At 43.8% G+C, this 19108-nt stretch overlaps 1 protein-coding gene and 1 pseudogene across 1 annotated transcript; both read right to left on the minus strand.

Annotated features, from left to right (window-relative positions):
* Positions 1-659: 659 nt before the first annotated feature.
* Positions 660-14653, minus strand: LOC109211898 (indole-3-glycerol phosphate synthase, chloroplastic-like). The gene is made up of 10 exons (XM_019375491.1): positions 14302-14653; positions 13704-13952; positions 13423-13599; positions 3632-3706; positions 2920-2964; positions 2665-2829; positions 1938-2016; positions 1497-1579; positions 1338-1406; positions 660-1090 (listed from the first exon to the last, which is right to left on the minus strand). The coding sequence occupies exons 1-10, from the start codon at positions 14500-14502 to the stop codon at positions 1007-1009; spliced, it is 1227 nt and encodes a 408-aa protein (XP_019231036.1). The 5' UTR covers positions 14503-14653; the 3' UTR covers positions 660-1006.
* A 3662-nt stretch (positions 14654-18315) lies between these two features.
* Positions 18316-19108, minus strand: part of LOC109211894 — a 3175-nt pseudogene continuing 2382 nt past the window's right edge.

Consider the following 19108-nt stretch of genomic DNA (forward strand, 5'->3'; position numbering starts at 1 on the left):
CAGTTCAAAATATTCTCCACCATAAGCGCTGAAACTGAAGTTAATTAATCATTATTATCATCTGCCAGATCTGCTGACCTTGATGGATAGATTCTTGCTAGATCCTTACAAGAATTATCACTAAATAATTAATAACATGCTTCTTGACACACTAAAATCAAAACGGAAAAAAGAAAGAAGAAAAAAAAAAAAAAAAAAAAGGAGACGTTCGACAATTATACAGGCGAGTTAGATGAAGCTGCGCACAACCCCCATATCTGAAGGGTCATTCAAAGTTATATTATTAATAAAAAAGTATTGTAACTTGTGGTGGTTGTCTATTGCCATAGTATGCACGAGATACGCCAAATGAAACTAGTGAGGTGCACGTTCCAAAAGTATAGTATTTATATTTACTACCTTATTATCATTAATTTCTTGGAGATGCAGCACCAGAATAAATCCAATGTCTAGCTTACCCATTTACTGTCACAGCGTGAAGGACTTTGTATCTCGCTTGAAAAAGGAATTTATGTTTGCTACCTTCTTATCATTATATGATGTTGGAGCAGCGAATATAAGACGAAGTAGCACTATGATGCAAAACAAATTGCAGGCCTAAGAATAAAGATTTTGGATGACACGCTTGATAGCAATGCCTATCATTGAACTTACAAATAAAACATAAATCTTACAACCCATTTGATATTTTGAACTGAAGCCAAAGCACCTGTTCAAACACACTGAATTCTAAATGTAATATCAAATAGAAAGATAAATGTGTGGAAATAGGAATCCTGAAACATGATCATTTCCATTCAGACTGCTATCTATATGTTACATCTTCAAAAAAGCAAGTAGGTGACTGACAATACAAATTGGTGAGAGATACCTATATGTTACATCTTACAGAGGTGCCAGCAGGTGACGAACAATACAAAATAGTGAGAGATTACAAAATTGAGGTGAAGAATCTCAACAAGATCAACTCCGGAAAGGAACAGTAACCGAGTCAACTGGCTGGATCTTAGCAGGAGATGTCTTTACCAAAAAGTTCACTTATTCCTTTAGTAGGATCTGGCTGTTTTACAAGTGACTCTCCAACTAGAACCTATAGAGATGCGAAAAAACGCTATCATCATATATATTGACAAAGACAAAGGGTATAAATCAAAATATTGTATTGATCAGAATGAATGTATCATAGTAGATGGTGATAAACATAATTGTCAAATGAAGACAGAAGGATCTAGGCAAAATCATATTCAGGGAAATAGCACTACTATCCTCTAGTGTCCGTTTTGGAATAGTTATATATAGCCGTTATTATGAATATCAAAATTATTAAGGCAGCTTACCGCTTTGACACCGGCTTCTTGTACGTAAGCAATATCAGCTGGAGTAAATAGTCCAGACTCCCCAACCACCTGAAGAATTAAAGTAGAAATTAACATCACAACTTATTGAGAGAGAAAATACTAAAATAACAGCTTAACATGATGTATTGAAGATCATACAATTATGCCCTTCTCACGGATCCTTTCTCCACGCTCTCCTGCAAGAAGCTTTTTGGTATTGCTAATGTCCACCTTGAAAGTTCCTGGTAATAGAAGAAAGTTGATTTAGTTGGCAAGTTCTAGACAATTGAAGAGTACAATGATCAAACATGTTGCTTATAACTTTATTTATTATGTTTGTACATATTTCCCTAGCTGCGCTATATGTAGCCAGAAAGCGTGACTTTCTATGGAAGTGAACAGGGATTTAGAATCTCTTACTTAATGTAGGAACCTTGATCTTTTTATCCAGAGTTCATTTTGTTTAATTTCCTTATAAAGCTAGTTTACATCTTACCCCTTAGCCTTTGGTGTTAAATTTGTCTCCTTATAGTAGTTGACAGCATGTATTGCATCGAGAAACGAGTAGATTGGTGGTGTAGAATTAATTATGCAATTTACCAAGGTCTCTATTGTTGATGCCAATAAGCTCAACCCCGTCAATTCCGAGGACACGATCCATTTCCCTCTCATCATGCACCTAGAAGAAGGGCAAGAAGTTGAAATGGTTATTATAAGGAAAAGAAATAAAACAGAGATACAGAAAGAGAAGCTTGTTTCTCTTGGTAAAGTGAGAATCCTTGCAATGACAGAAAGATATCAACATCAATAAAGGATTTGTAGTTTATAATAGAATAAATAGAAATCCAAAAACCAATATATGCAGATTGAAAACAATCTTTCATGAAGAAAATAATTTATACCAAATATCTTTCATATCCATGAAACATAATAACTGCCTCGAACAAATGGAAGCTGACATTTCCTTTTTGTGAACAACAACAACAACAACAACAACCCAGTAAAATCCCACTAGTGGGGTCTGGGGAGGGTAGTGTGTACGCAGACGTTACCCCTACCCTGGGTAGAGAGGTTGTTTCCGATAGACCCTCGGCATTCCTCCCTCCAAGAATTCCCCACCTTGCTCTTAGGGTGACTCGAACTCACAACCTCTTGGTTGGAAGTGGAGGGTGCTCACCACTAGAGCAACCCACTCTTGACATTTCCTTTTCGTCAATGAAAGATAGAGACAAATTTTTGTAAAAATACCGATGTGTAGATTTTGAATTATTTGCCTTTCAGTTCATGGAATGGTCGAAAAGTAGGAGTGGAGATAGTAACAATTTACCTCAACTAGTGCTGTCAATCCAAGTAATTTGCAGATTTTAATCATATATTTGATGTCAAGATCTGGTAGAACAGCAGCAATTAACAGAACTGCATCGGCACCTTTAACCCGAGCATAGTAGAGTTGCCAAGCTTCTACAACAAATTCTTTACACAACAAAGGGCACTGCAAAGTTGGAGTTCAATGAAAGACTGTTAAGGAGTCAATTATGAAATATTATAGGTTGTACAAAAAACTATGAGGGAACCTGCATACCTCTACTCCAGCATTCCTTATGGCCTCTAGATTTTCAAAGCTTCCCTAATTCACAAAAAGAAAGAGAAAATCATAATCAACAATTGGAAAATCATTTGACAATCTGCATCTAAGCACTTCCATAATACACCAAGAATTAGTATAGTCTATAGGCTAATTCTCACAGTTGATGCAACTTCCTAAACAACTCCATTATACATCCCAATTCTTGGGTGACTAATAAGAAAGTACCGTGTTTAGTCATTCGCTTAAATGGGATAGTTGGTTTATCCTTTTTTATCAGAACAGAAATCTGTAACATAAACATATCATATTCAGAAGTTTTTTCAAACACTTCAATTACAATTTAAGGCCCTATTAGGAAAAGGATACAATTTTTTTTTCAATTGGTGAAAAAGGGTACAAATCTTTCAACATTCCTGATTAGATTCCCTTTGCATCAGAAGGAACAAAATGCCTGCAACTTTGCCAAATACTTCAACTACAATTTAAGATTCCTACTAGAAATCATAGGAAGAAACTAGTCTCAACATTGTTATCTTAAGAGTGATCATGCCTTCACCTTATTTTGGTCATTGCATTTACATTACGATTTTTTTTTTTTTTACAGTAAATGACTCTGATAGCGGTTACTAGATAGAAATTTCACTATCCCCTAAAGCCATTAATTACTAGAAAGAACATTATCCGTATTGGCAATTTGAACCTTTACCTGAAAATATTTTTTATCTGTCAAAACACTAAGGCATGCTGCTCCACCTCTTTCATAAGCTTTGGCGATCTCAACCTGTCATGCAAAAACATTGAAAGGTTAATCCCCAATTTCAAATATTTCAACAAGGGTAAGTTGCAACTGAAACATTTGAACTCTCTTTAAGGGGTTTGACTCAATGGATGGGTTTCTTTGTCAATGGATTGAGCTAAGTGTGAATCCATGAATAAATGCAATTTCATATTTGAACAAAGGCCTGCAAAGATTTTTATTAATTAAGATCTTCATAGATTATTAAGTCTAAAGGAGATCCAATCTGAAACCCTATATATGGTGGATGAAGAAAATAATCTGATGTACTTAAACCTGCATTTTACTAAATTCTTGATAACCGAGAAATCTGTTGTTTTATAGTGGATCCGCCCCTCTACCTGTCTCCACGTAAATACGAGGTTTGGTTGAAAGCAAGACTCAAACACGTGATGTGGGCTTACCACAATCTGTGTAAAACTTTGCCACTGAATGTTGCCCTGGGGTTGCATCGGACTAAATTAGCACCCTATTTTCTCAGGCTGACTGTTCTAGTCTTGAAGACACATAGTCCCAGATGAAGACCAAATCTCTAAAGGAAGAACGGTTCACTTTGGTCACTACAATTATACTGCAACTTTTCACAACATAGAGGAGCAAGCAAGAGCATATTTGCTTAATGCTGAAACGGAAATTGGTTACGTATGCATCCCTCTTTTTTCTCTATAATTTGTTTTAGGGCGCTTAAGTTTTGTAATTTTATACAAATGGAAATTATTTTAAGAAGTTAGCCCACGTGATATATTAATTTGATAAATGGTGCTGTCACATCCTTTTCAACTTTTACAGAGCTGACCAAGAAAATGAAGGGATGCTATGTTCGATTTCTTCAGAGTAAAGAAGTAGAAACATTAAACAAGCGAAGACAGTTTTGATTGGCCACTCAGCACTAGTAGTGTTTTTTCCTTTAGATGTAAATGCACGGAGATGTATAATCAGTTTCCTTTGTTCTGCCCCAACCCCCCTAAATTTACACAGAAAAACCTAGCTGACTGAGAGTTAAACTTGCTAGTTGATACTATAAAGATTAAGGAATCTGTTAGATCATTGAAGTACTGAGAGCTTGAAATAAAGGAATCAGCATAGCATATTATGCAGAAGTTACACCAACACACACCTAGAGATGATGAACTAATCCAGTCAATGAAGGGAAAGACAACCCGGTACAGTTATTAAAGTACATATGTTTATGCTTTTTAACTTTCTGGTGCAACATTCAAGATGTAAATGATGAAGACAGCTTGTTACAGGAAAAGAGCTTCTTTTTGAATCAGTTAGGATCCCTTCTTCTTCTTCTTTTGTATTGGGGGACCTCAACTCTTGTAATTCACAAGGACTGTCTTAGTGCTTGGTTGTTTGTTATTTATAATTTTACTACTTATCAGTTTCAAAAAAAATCAATCCAGTCAACGATGAAAAGCAATTATTCGCTTATTTATACAGTTGCATAGGTCAGTATGCAAACTACCTTCATTTCAGCTGTTTTGAAAGTACATGATAAACTCTACTGATAATTATTGTGGTAGTAAATAACTCATTGCATAAGGCAAGCAGCAAAATTATATCAAAATGGTGGAAAATCTGATATTAGCTTCTTTTTAACTTTCATTTCTTTTTCCAGATTTTCATCAATCTGAAAAAATACCAATTTAAATGAAATCTTTCAATTAAATGTAGCTCTAGAGTACATGCCTTACAATGCCATCTTCTTCTCATTTGCTTGGCTGCTGATAGACAGCCAAGAAGGATCAGAATTTGCCCTAAATATGACCATCACTTTTATTTGAGAAGAATATTGGAAGTTTGTTTTTCCTGTTGATTTAGTTTATAACTTTGTATCACTTGAAGTCCCTTTAAAATTGTATGGGTCAGAATCCGACCCCACGATAATTAACGAAGCTAATCCCGTCTTAAGCTAATTCATGATTAATTAGTGGCACGACCACTCAGAATTAACGATATTCAACCCGCATCTGATTCGATCAGCAAGGCCATGGCCCATCCGCCACCATGAAGGCGAAATCCCAACGTGGTCACGGCCACTTATTGCCAGCTCACGAAGCTCACAGCTATAAATACCAAGAGAGGAAACCCTAGAAAAGGGGGCTTCTTCTTCTTCACTATTGACAAGAGAAAAAAGAGATAACGAGACCCATATTATGGGCAAGAGGAAGACCATTGTAAGGCTCTGAACCTCTTCATGGAGAGGCAGACCAAAGCACTATTATGAATAAAAGCTTTTATATTTCTCTTCCCAAAGCTGAGCACTTATTTTCGTTTCCTTCATTTGGTCCAATGGATTATTACGGTTTGCTATGATTTTCCCGTGATTTACTTATATTGTTTTATACTCATGAGATATGCGATAACTTTTGAGCAAACAATTTGGCGCCGCCTGTGGGGATTTCCTAGCAAAATCGCGTAGTTCTTTCCTGGACCAAAAGGAAAGAAACGCCAAACTCGAAAGGGAACTCGAAGATCTCAAATCAAGATCTAAGTCCTCTCTCTCTCTCCGATCTCAGATAGTGCAAACAAAAAGAAGAAGCCCCCCCCCCCCTCCCTAAGGGAAGGTCTCTGTAAGGCATCTCCCACATCCCTGATACGAGCTCCGGTCAGAAATCGGCACGGAGATATCTCGAGCCGAGAGTCGCCTCAAGACAGCCTATATACCCTGGTTGGGAAGACAACGGATAAGCCGCTCAAGGTCTCGAATCCAAACCGAGCTTCAGCACTCAATACCCACAATATGGGACTCAGGCCATGAGCCTTCGCCATCAAGATCGACCAAGTTCAACAGTTGAACTGGGACTCAGGCTACGCGCCTTCGCCATCAAAATCGACCAAGTTCAACAACAGTTGAACTGGGACTCGGGCTACGCGCCTTCACCATCAAAAATTGACAAAGTTCAACAACAGTTGAACTTGGATTCAGGCTATGCGCCTTCGCCAGTAAGTTCAACTACGGTTGAACCAAGAATCAGGCTATGCGCCTTCGCCAGTAAGTTCAACTACGGTTGAACCAAGATTCAGGCTACGCGCCTTCGCCAGTAAGTTCAACTACGGTTGAACCAAGACTCAGGCTATGCACCTTCACCATTAAGTCTAGGCTATGCGCCTTCGCCATTAAGTCTAGGCTATGCGCCTTCGCCAGTAAGTTCAACTACGGTTGAACCAAGACTCAGGCTATGCGCCTTCGCCATCAAAATTGACAAAGTTCAACAACAGTTGAACTGGGACTCAGGCTATGCGCCTTCGCCATTAAATCAAGGCTATGCGCCTTCGCCAGTAAGTTCAACTACGGTTGAACCAAGACTCAGGCTATGCGCCTTCGCCATCAAAATTGACAAAGTTCAACAACAGTTGAACTGGGACTCAGGCTATGCGCCTTCGCCATTAAATCAAGGCTATGCGCCTTCGCCAGTAAGTTCAACTACGGTTGAACCAAGACTCAGGCTATGCGCCTTCGCCATCAAAATTGACAAAGTTCAACAACAGTTGAACTGGGACTCAGGCTATGCGCCTTCGCCATTAAATCAAGGCTATGCGCCTTCGCCAGTAAGTTCAACTACGGTTGAACCAAGACTCAGGCTATGCGCCTTCGCCATCAAAATTGACAAAGTTCAACAACAGTTGAACTGGGACTCAGGCTATGCGCCTTCGCCATTAAATCAAGGCTATGCGCCTTCGCCAGTAAGTTCAACTACGGTTGAACCAAGACTCAGGCTATGCGCCTTCGCCATCAAAATTGACAAAGTTCAACAACAGTTGAACTGGGACTCAGGCTATGCGCCTTCGCCATTAAATCAAGGCTATGCGCCTTCGCCAGTAAGTTCAACTACGGTTGAACCAAGACTCAGGCTATGCGCCTTCGCCATGAAATCAAGGCTATGCGCCTTCGCCAGTAAGTTCAACTACGGTTGAACCAAGACTCAGGCTATGCGCCTTCGCCATGAAATCAAGGCTATGGGCCTTCGCCAGTAAGTTCAACTACAGTCGAACCAAGACTCAGGCTATGCACCTTCGCCATTAAATCTAGGCTATGCGCCTTCGCCAGTAAGTTCAACTACGGTTGAACCAAGACTCAGGCTATGCGCCTTCGCCATGAAATCAAGGCTATGCGCCTTCGCCAGTAAGTTCAACTACGCTCGAACCAAGACTCAAGCTATGCAACTTCGCCATAAGTTCAACTACGGTTGAACCAAGACTCAGGCTATGCGCCTTCGCCATGAAATCAAGGCTATGCGCCTTCGCCAGTAAGTTCAACTACGCTCGAACCAAGACTCAAGCTATGCGCCTTCGCCATGAAATCAAGGCTATGCGCCTTCGCCAGTAAGTTCAACTACGGTTGAACCATGACTCAGGCTATGCGCCTTCGCCATCAAAATTGACAAAGTTCAACAACAGTTGAACTGGGACTCAGGCTATGCGCCTTCGCCATCAAAATTGACAAAGTTCAACAACAGTTGAAATGGGACTCAGGCTATCCGCCCTCGCCATTAAATCAAGGCTATGCGCCTTCGCCAAGAAGTTCAAATACGGTTGAACCATGACTCAGGCCATGAGCCTTCGCCATCAAAATCGACTAAGTTCAACAACAGTTGAACTGGGACTCAGGCTATGCGCCTTCGCCATTAAATCAAGGCTATGCGCCTTCGCCAAGAAGTTCAAATACAGTCGAACCATGACTCAGGCTATGCGCCTTCGCCAAGAAGTTCAAATACAGTTGAACCATGACTCAGGCTACGCGCCTTCGCCATAAAATCAAGCCCATGCGCCTTCGCCAATAAGTTTAGCTACGGTCGAACCAAGACTCAGGCCACGCGCTTTCGCCATCAAATCCAACAAGTTCGACCTCGCTTGAACCATAAGGCTAAACGCCTTCGTCCTCAAATCTTACAAGTTCAACCACAGTTGAACCAGGACTCGGACCAAGCTCCTTCATCATTGAACTCAGCGAAACCCAACCTCCAACGAATCGAGGCACGGGTTAGGCACCCTCGCCCTTCAAGTAAGTACTCCCAACTCAAACTAAGATTGGAGACACGTAAAGTCCGGCCCCAGTCAAACTACAAGGCCGCGTTTCTGTCATCACGGCCGACAGTTCGACCGCGCCGGAACTGGGACTAGGGCTAAGTGCCGCTATCGCCAAACTACAAGGCCGCGTTTCTGTCATCACGGCTAAGGGTTCAACCGCGCCCGAACCGGGACTAAGGCTATGTGCCGCTATCGCCAAGCAACGGCTCCAACTCGCTCACCCCGAGTCGAAGAAGAAGAGTCGTCAACAATTAAAAACTAACATGCCTACCAGAGTCGAGCTCGAAGGCAAATCACCCCTTCGAGCGCATGCAAAGAAAAATCTAAGGGGGAAAAAGAGGAGGTACAAAACAGACACAAGGCAAATAACGGAAAGGAGATCTCATTTATCTACAAAGTTAATTGCGGGTCTTCCCCGCTTACACCCGGCCAAGGCCGATCAATACAAGGAAAGAGAAAAGAAAAACAAGAAAAAATGCATATCTTTTTACTCGGCGCCATCCGCGCCACCATCTGCACCAGCGTCAGCCTCTGGCGTCGCCGCGTCAAAACCACAGCGGTACGGGCCTCACGAGCCTTTTGACGCGCTCCCTCGAAAGCAGCTTCGGTCACGATGCCGGCCTCCCACAAATTCTTATATACATCACGTTGGGCCTCGGCAAAGACCCAAAGTTCTCGAGCCTGGCTGGAAGAAGCAGCTTGATCCCGTAGGCGCTGATTCTCTTCTTCTAAGGCTGTGATCCGGTCCGCCATGACTTGGGCGTCCTGCTCAAAGACACCGATCCGCTCCTCGAGACTCGCTTCTCTAAAGGCCGCAGTAGCCCTCTCCAACGCCCGTTGGGACTCGTGCACGCGGATAGCTTCCGTCAACGCCCCAGCCCTCGACGAGGCATCCCTCACCTGAAGCTTCAATACCGCGACTTCACCCTCCAACGCAGTCACTTTCCCGCTCCATGCCGCAGCGGCCTCTGCCGCCTTAGCCTGGCCCTGGCGCTCACACTCAGCTGCAGTTCTCCTCCCCGCCTCGAGCTCCTCATCCTTCCGCCGGAGCTGCTCCTCGAGAGCACTCGCTCTGCCAAGTGCTTGCTGCATCTGTACCTCCCGCCTCGCCAGTTCCTCGACCAAGGTCCGACTACGGAGATCATTCCTCGAGCGCATGCGCATCTCTCGGCACCGATCACGGTAGCGGCGGTATTTCTCCAGCGCCCGCAAAAATATCCCCGAACGGACGTTGGCTTGACGGATGCTCTCCACCTCCAACAAATAAGACTGCAAAGCAAAGACAATGATTAAGATAAAGTTCAAACTAAGGCAAAGAAGAAGCGAACCGACATTATATTACATACCCTCAATCCCATCACAGCCACTTCGTTCATCAGTCCGACATCCGTAACGCCCTTCAATGACGCGTTCTCGGCCTTCGAGCACAGCAGCTCAAACTGCGGGACCAAGCTACTCCCTTGGAGCAATAAGTTCAGCTCCGTGGGAACCTCGACGAAGCGAGACCGCCCCTCTGCGCGCACCGCTGAATTGGTGAAGCCGTCCTGGAACATACGGACGTCGTCGGGGTCCAAGTCGGATTCAAACTCGTACTCACCCTCTACAGCATCTCTTCCTCCTTCTGCCGCCAGCGAGTTGGAACCTCCCGCCGCAACCGCCAAAGGAGTGCTTAACTCACCAACATTACCAGCCGCTGAGGAACTACCTCCCGTCTCAGCGACTGGAACCACCGACTGAGTCGCCGAAGCGACGGCATCCTCATGGCCTAAGCCAGCCAGGGCAACCCCCATTATCTGTCCACCCTCAAAAGCAGGCGCCGCGACCGCACCCCTCTCCGCATCCGTCGGAGGAGAGTCCAAATTAATTACCACAGGAGGAGCCGGCGTAAACACAACCCTACGCCTTATCAAGGGCCTCTCCTCCTCCCCGTCTGATGGTGATTCCGCCCTAGGGCGCACAACCCCCGATGGCCCCTCGTCCCGAAGCGCGGCCCGTGCTGGAGAAGGAACCGCTGAAGATTCAACCGATGCCACCCTCGGTATTGAGCGCGACACAGGCGCCGCAGTAAGTCGAGTGACTGCACCTGGCCGACGGAAGGCCAACTGAGGAGCCCTGACGCGGCGTGCCCTCCCTGATCACAGAAAAACAAAGTTGGTGAATAGAGTCGAAACAAAGCGGAACAGAAGAAGAAATTAATTTTTTACCTGCCACAGGTCTGCGGCCATGCCTCTCCCAGAAAGACGCCCATGTGCGTATCCCCACCGTATGGGGGAGCACGGCCTTAACCCACTCCGAATCCCAGCCAACGGAGCCGGCGGCGACTTTTCGGCTACAAAATTGATACGAGTTAACGTTTATGAGCACAAGACGTAAGGAGGGGCGGAAAAGGGAATTCGGCAATTAAAGAACTTACGTGCATGATTCCAAGCCCTTTGGAAAACCCCAGTAGAAGCACGCCACTAAATGTTCAGTCCTGATGTAGAAGAAGTGCTCAAAAGGGCGAGGGTCGACCTCGTCATCCAGTTTTGCAGTCAGGCCCCTCGACCCACGAGGGCACGCTTGAATCATGGTACCGCGAACTCTCTGGGGAGCGTAGAGACTAAGCACATGCTGCAGCGTGACCTCCCTACCGGCCAGATCTGCATATTTGATAAACATTGCTAACAATTTGTAAAGAGAAGGAGAAAGCTGACCCGGGCACACCCCGTAATAACGACAGAAATCAACCGCAGCATTGGGAGCGGGAGCTTAAACCCCAACTTGAAGGGATAGGCGTAAAAGACGCAGTATCCCCTACGGTCGGTGTGGACCCTCTCCTCGCTTCTAGCGAGAATGACGTCAGCATAGCTGGGGATGACCCCCTGTCCCCGTAGTCGGGACATCCCAATCTCCCTCATTAATGGGGCTTCATCCACCTGATCCTCCCCACCATCGGCGGTGAAATCAGTAATCGGACCTCCGGGCAGAGGTACTATCTCGTCAACCGACGGAGCCTCACCGGTCTCCACCAGTTCTGCATCGTCCATTGCCGGAAATGGCCCCTCAGTCACCGGTGAGTTAACCGGAAGATCCGTCGGAAGAACGTTTTGGGAAGAAATGCCTGCAATTGTTGATTCAATAACGAGAAAGAAACAAAGTTTGGGGGACGAAGACGAAGGTGAAACAACAGTAAGAAAAGCTTCTTCAGAATCTCTCTCAGACAAACAATGAGAATAAAAAAGAAATGAATGCCTCAGCCTTTATTTATAGGCAACACAAGTGGCCTTCATGCACCCCATCAGCCACCATTAACTACATGACCAACCGCACACCGGTTCGATTCCATAGGAATGTGCGTCATTATGACAGGCTCCATAAAGCAGCCTTGCAATCGCCAATCGGCGTCTCGCCCTCGAAATGGTTATAGCGACCTATGAATGCCGAGGAGATGCTCCTTGCGCCCTAGAAATTTTTTGACATCGCCAAACACGTATCAAGCGTGCCCTCACTCCCCTCGGCTGCGCAACATACGACCCGTCCGCCATGGTCGACGGGTATGCACCCAAAACAAACGTAAGGATCAGAGCACAATGAAGCTCGACCTCACTCGAAGTGAGTTAAACGGTCAAGCGCCTTCGCCAAGGAGGAGAGTTCGACCTCGATTGAACGATGACTTGATAGCACAATAACAAAATACTAACACTCTACAAGGCTAAGGGCCATCGCCAAAGAGAATTCGGCCTCGACCGAAGCAACAGTCGACCTCCCTATCCGAGTTTCTCAAACTACAGTCGATGGAATCCACTCATCGAGCTCGGCCAAGGCCCGACCTCAATAAGCGGAGGGACTAACTGTATGGGTCAGAATCCGACCCCACGATAATTAACGAAGTTAATCCCGTCTTAAGCTAATTCATGATTAATTAGTGGCACGACCACTCAGAATTAACGATATTCAACCCGCATCTGATTCGATCAGCAAGGCCATGGCCCATCCGCCACCATGAAGGCGAAATCCCAACGTGGTCACGGCCACTTATTGCCAGCTCACGAAGCTCACAGCTATAAATACCAAGAGAGGAAACCCTAGAAAGGGGGGCTTCTTCTTCTTCACTATTGACGAGAGAAAAAAGAGATAACGAGACCCATATTATGGGCAAGAGGAACACCATTGTAAGGCTCTGAACCTCTTCATGAAGAGGCAGACCAAACCAATATTATCAATAAAGGCTTCTAATGTTTCTGCCCCTAATCCTGAGTATTTATTTTCGTCTCCTTCATTTGGTCCAATGGATTATTACGTTTTGCTATGATTTTCCCGTGATTTACTTATATTGTTTTATACTCATAAGATATGCGATAACTTTTGAGCAAACAAAAATCATTAACACATTTCGTAGTAACTACATATAGTTCTGTAGAATAAAATTATTAAACATAAGAATCCTTGTATAATTCAACAGAAGTGAAACCAATCAAGAACTACTTCAGAGAAAAAGAAGAAAAGATAACATATCCCGACGTGTTTCGACATTGTTTTACTTAAAATCGGAACTTTATCCTGTTTCCTAACAGTATTTCTTAGCTCAACGTAGAAGGTATGAGAATCTAAGTAATGTCAATTGTCAAACTAAAACGCTTACAAGATCTAAAGACTCAATTGATATGAAAGGGATATGACGCACATACTGGATTAAAATCTTCGCGAAGAACACCTCTACTTGGAGAAGCCTTCTTCACTTCAGCAATAAGAGCAGGCAACTCAGTTCTTGAATATGATTCTTTCAGAGCTCCTAGAAAATCTCTGGTAGGTGGAGCACTGCTAAGCAGTTTGTTCAATACAATAAGAGGTTTCTTCTCTTTCATCTGGCAAACAAAAATCGTCTTTTAGTTTGTAGAATATAATGAAATAAGAACATAATAGCATATATAAGCTCAGGCAGCAATTGAGAGTCTAGTCCAAGAGATACCTGCGCAACTTCCTTATCCTTGTTCCAGACAATTTCTTCAAGTATGTTACGTGGAGTATTGCCTTCATTCTGCAGCCGAAATTCAAAAGGGCCAACGTAGTGCAAAGGAGGTCCTGATGGCGGCCTCCTTCTAATTTTTATACCCTCACTTGTAGCAATTTCATCTTTGAATCTTTCTGCTTCCCACTCCTTGATTTTGAGAGCATCTCCTTCAGGAATGGTGGATTCTGAAGCCACCGCTGATCCGTCCTTCAAGTCAAATCAGTTATGCGTTATCTCAGTGTAATGATCTTTACAAGAAAGGGTTTTATCATCTACCCTTGTAATGCTATCAAAAATTGCAAATAAAAATTGAAGAATGGAAATTTTATCAAAGGTTATCTCCCTATCAGAATGAAATTTCGATATTCCAAACTTTTAAGTAAATAAAAAGAGGAATATGGGAACACATTAATTTGAGGTAAACTCTATGTAGACATCATTACATAATGGAAAAAAGACATATTTTTCACAAATTTTAACAAGCTCAAAATTCAATACGCAATTTGCAAAATTAAAACCAAATATATGGCAAAATTAAATCAATGATTAAGGCTACCTGCTGAGCTCGAACGGGGGAACACTGGGGCAGATTGCGAGCTCGGTGGGACATGAAAATAGATGTTGGAACTGACAAGGAGACTGCGGTTTTGTTGGGTCTGAGATTGGCAAGGGGCTGAATCGATAACCGGGGTCTTACCGTCGCCGCTACAGTTGCCGCCGTTGCCGTGGTGGTTCTCAATGGCATTACAGAATCCATTATTCAGAATTTGTTGATTAGGGCGAACTGATTCAATGGTTCTAAATGACTATTGGATATGGAATTAGATTTTGAGATCTTTTGGGATTTTAGCCTCAGCCGCCACCCCCAACCCCCTCCTCATAACGTCCAACTGTCTCAAGTTTTTTTATTTGAGGTATTTACCTCATACTTATTACAGAAGAAGAATATTGTCTACTTTTTTAGCTTCCGTTTTATTTTTTTATTTATTTCTTTTTATCTTTTTTTACAGGATCTAAAGCATGTTAACTGAAGAAATATTTCATATATTGCAACTTCTTATCTTGAGTCAATGCATTCTCGCACTCTTTATCTTCTTCTTTTTTGTTTTCCCTACTTGTTTGGGCTATGGTAGCTGAATCATGATTTTTTATCCTTTTCATTTTCGTCGTTTGGGCTATGGTAGTTCAATTATAATTTAGACACGTTTTGTGTATAAAAAAAATTGGTATACATGCGGAAGAATTTTTACGATTTTGTAACATGCTTACATTACTATATTGTTTTGAATATAGCAAGCGTAAGATTAGAAACTCAATATTTATATTAACAAGAAATTGAACAATAGCAGTTAAGCCTTATTATAATTTTCAAATTTGATCAAAACTAAAAGTTGAAGCGAGAATGTCAAGGTCAAGCAAAAAAATTGTATAAGTAAAATTTGGAGCCATCGGAGATTTCATTGATAAATCATGAAACTATTAATGAATACAAGAAGATAATATGATCAATTAGCATTAGGATTCATAAGTTTTTTTTCCCTTTTAAATGCCTCATTAGGATTCTAAAAGTCTCCTTTGCCCTTCCATCTCCCGGAAGCAGTGTAGACTGTAGACGAAAACCAGGCTCTAAAACATGAATAATTCAAGTTGAAGCAGCCTTCGTAAACTTAACCTACTCAGAAATGTTTTTGACCAATATTGTTCCTTATCTTTGAGGTCGGTCTATTTTTGTCCCTCAAATATAATACTGAGCATATTTAGTTCCTTATGTATGCTAAAGTGGAGCACATTTAGTCTCACTAACAAAATGTGTTCAAAAACTAATGGTGTTAACCAACTCTGATTCATGAAGCAAATCTTCTGCTCTGAAGCAAAACGTTTCCTCTCCTTTTATTGGATATCGCAAATTATCACTTTAATTCCTCATTTTTAGATAGTGTCTTCTAAAATTTTGACCTTGAAAATATCCCCTTTTGTGCCAGTTTTCAATGAGAAAATGACATTGTATACTGTAAAAATAATAGCCGAAAAATATAGAAATTTGTATATTATTTTGTATATATATACATTTTGTATGTTAATATACAAAAATTATACAAATTTATATACTTTTTCGGCTACCAGAGGTAAATAGTTTCTGGCGCGGGCTAAAAGCGATAATACAATCTGGTTATTCGTTTGCTTCAATAATATGCATAGAAGTGATCTTGGCAGCTCTATTTTTTTTTCTTTTCAAATTTTAACTTTTCTTTTTAGAAAAATCAACCGAAATTTTTCAAGTGAAAGTTTCACCGTTAAAATCCTAAATTTATTAGCTTTGTACTATTAGTGGGTGTTGGTTTATAAAATATTTTCGATAACAACAACAACGACCTAGTAAAATCCCACAAGTGGGATATGGGGATGGTAGTGTGTACGCAGACATTATCTCTACCCCAACGGGGTAGAGAGGCTATTTTCGATAAGTAAATTGAAAAGACGGTGAGTGCCGAAACCCACCCCGTAATTGATCTTGGACAGATTTTGTCAGTGAGACTAAATGTGCTCCACATTAGAATACTTGAGGGACTAAATATGCTCTGGATTATATTTGAGGGACCAAAATAGACGTACCCTCAAAGATAAGGGACAATATTGGCAAAAAACTCCTGGGAATTCCCTCATTGACAACACTAAGCAAATAATATCCAGACGCGCCGCAAGCAGGCCTAGACGAGGAGGTTAAGAGGCGCTTTTGGGAGGGCTTGGACGAGTTGGTGAGTAGTATTCCCCAATCTGAGAAGTTAGTTATTGGAGGGGATTTTAATGGTCATATTGGGGCTGATGCTGGTGGTTATAGTGAGGTGCATGGTGGCTTTGGCCTTGGGGTTAGGAACGGAGGAGGCACTTCGCTGCTTGATTTCGCCAGGGCTTTCGAGCTTTTGATTGCGAACTCGTCATTTCAGAAGAGGGAGGAGCATTTGGTTAATTTCAAAAGTTCGGCGGCGAGGACTCAGATTGATTACCTCCTCCTCAGAAGGAGCGATAGAGGGTTGTGCAAGGACTGTAAGGTTATCCCAGGAGAGTCCCTTTCGACTCTTCATAGACTCCTAGTGATGGATGTCGGTCTCTGGGTGAAGAGGAAGAGGAGGGGTGCTCGGGGCAGGCCGCGGATTAGATGGGGAGCTTTGACTAAGGAGAAAGCCCAGGAGTTGGAGAGGAGGTTAGCTGATGGTGGAGCTTGGAGAAGTTCTGGGGAAGCGGACGCAATGTGGTCAGTGACGGCGAACTTGGTTAGGGAGGCAGCGCGGGATGTGCTCGGGGTAGCCAAGGGCTATTCAGGCAGACATCAAGGTGACTGGTGGTGGAACGATGTAGTCCAAGGAAAAGTGGAGGCGAAGAAGGCGGCGTTTGCTAAGTTGGCAGGGAGCTCAAGCGAGGAAGAAAGGAGAGTCAACAGGGAGAGCTACAAGGTGGCGAGGAAGGAAGCGAAGCTGGCGGTCACGGAAGCAAAAAATGCCCGGCGTTTGGTCGCATGTACGAGGAATTGGGGGAGAAAGGCGGGGACAGGAAGTTGTTCAGGTTGGCTAAAGTGAGGGAGAGGAAGGCGCGGGATCTAGACTAAGTTAGGTGCATCAAGGACGAGGATGGTAGAGTTCTGATGGGGGAGTCTCAAGTCAAGCAGAGGTGGCAGGCGTACTTTCGAGACCTGCTTAACGAGGAGGGGGATCGAGATGTAGAGCTAGGGGAGTTGGGGAATTCTGAGTGTCATAGAGACCTTGGGTACTGCAGGCGCATTAGGGTGGAGGAGGTCGTGGGGGCTTTGCGTAGGATGAGTAGGGGTCGAGCGACCGGGCTAGACGAAATCCCGGTGGAGTTCTGGAAATGCATAGGTAGGTCAGGAGTAGAGTGGTTGTCCAGGTTGTTCAATGTGATCTTCAGGACTAAGAGGATGCCGGAGGAGTGGAGGTGGAGTACAGTGGTGCCCGTGTATAAGAACAAAGGGGATATCCAGTGTTGTAACAACTATAGGGGTATCAATTTACTAAGCCACACCATGAAAGTCTGGGAGCGGGTGGTTGAGGCGAGGGTGAGGGAGATGACGTCTATATCCGTGAACCAGTTCGGTTTCATGCCGGGCCGCTCCACTACAGAAGCTATCCACCTTGTCAGGAGATTGGTGGAACACTTCAGGGATAAGAAGAAGGACCTGCACATGGTGTTTATCGACTTGGAGAAGGCGTACGAAAAGGTCCCAAGGGAGGTGCTATGGAGGTGTCTGGAGGAGAAGAGCGTGCCGGAATCCTACATCAGAGTGATCAAGGACATGTACGATGGAGATAAGACTAGGGTTAGGACGGTGGGTGGCGACTCAGACCATTTCCCGGTGGTAATGGGGCTTCATCAAGGATCTGCACTTAGCCCTCTCTTATTTGCTTTGGTGATGGATGCTATAACACGCCATATTCAAGGGGATGTGCCATGGTGTATGCTATTTGCTGATGACATAGTCCTGATAGACGAGACGAGGGTCGGTGTTAACGAGAGGTTGGAGGTTTGGAGACAAACTCTCGAGTCCAAGGGTTTCAAACTAAGTAGGGCTAAGACAGAGTACCTGGAGTGCAAGTTTAGCGCCTAGCCGAGCGAAGTAGGCAGGGACGTCAAGCTTGGATCTCAGGTCATCGCCAAGAGGGACAGTTTCAGATATCTTGGGTCGGTGATTCAGGGGGACGGAGAGATCGACGGGGATGTCACTCACCGTATAGGGGCGGGGTGGTCGAAATGGAGGCTTGCATCAGGAGTCTTGTGTGACAAGAAAGTGCCACAGAAACTCAAGGGGAAGTTTTATAGAGCTGTGGTTAGACCTGCCATGTTGTATGGGGCTGAGTGCTGGCCGGTGAAGAACTCCCATGTCCAGAGAATGAAGGTTGCGGAGATGAGGATGCTCAGGTGGATGTGCGGGCCCACCAGGTTAGATAGGATTAGGAATGAAGTTATTCGGGAGAAAGTGGGGGTGGCCCCAGTAGATGAGAAGATGCGGGAAGCGAGGCTCAGGTGGTACGGGCATATGCGGAGGAGAAGCCCCGATGCCCCGGTGAGGAGTTGTGAGCGGCTGGCGGTGGTTGGCGCGAGTCGAGGCAGAGGGAGGCTCAAGAGGTATTGGGGAGAGGTGATTAGGCAGGACATGGCTAGAATGCGGATTTCCGAGGACATGGCCCTTGATAGGAAAGTCTGGAGGTCTAGTATCAAGGTTGCAGGATAGGGGCTTCTAGAATTTTTCGTACTTCTGTCCCGGGGGCGTGGGGGGGGGGGGTGGGGTTAGGGGTAGGGGGGGTTACGTAAGTGGCTCGTTTTTGGCTTTTTTGGTTTTTTGTTTTTGGTTT

This window comes from Nicotiana attenuata, unplaced genomic scaffold, assembly GCF_001879085.1.
Source record: "Nicotiana attenuata strain UT unplaced genomic scaffold, NIATTr2, whole genome shotgun sequence".
In the NCBI taxonomy this organism is placed as follows: Eukaryota; Viridiplantae; Streptophyta; class Magnoliopsida; order Solanales; family Solanaceae; genus Nicotiana; species Nicotiana attenuata.

Excerpts from the sequence above, each read along its gene's own strand:
- LOC109211898 (XM_019375491.1), bottom strand. The coding sequence starts at position 14,502 with ATGGATTCTGTAATGCCATTGAGAACCACCACGGCAACGGCGGCAACT. Across the intron at positions 13,953-14,301 it reads CCCCCGTTCGAGCTCAGCAG|GACGGATCAGCGGTGGCTTC; the intron begins GTAGCCTTAATC and ends TTTGACTTGAAG. Across the intron at positions 2,830-2,919 it reads TAAGGAATGCTGGAGTAGAG|TGCCCTTTGTTGTGTAAAGA; the intron begins GTATGCAGGTTC and ends CCAACTTTGCAG.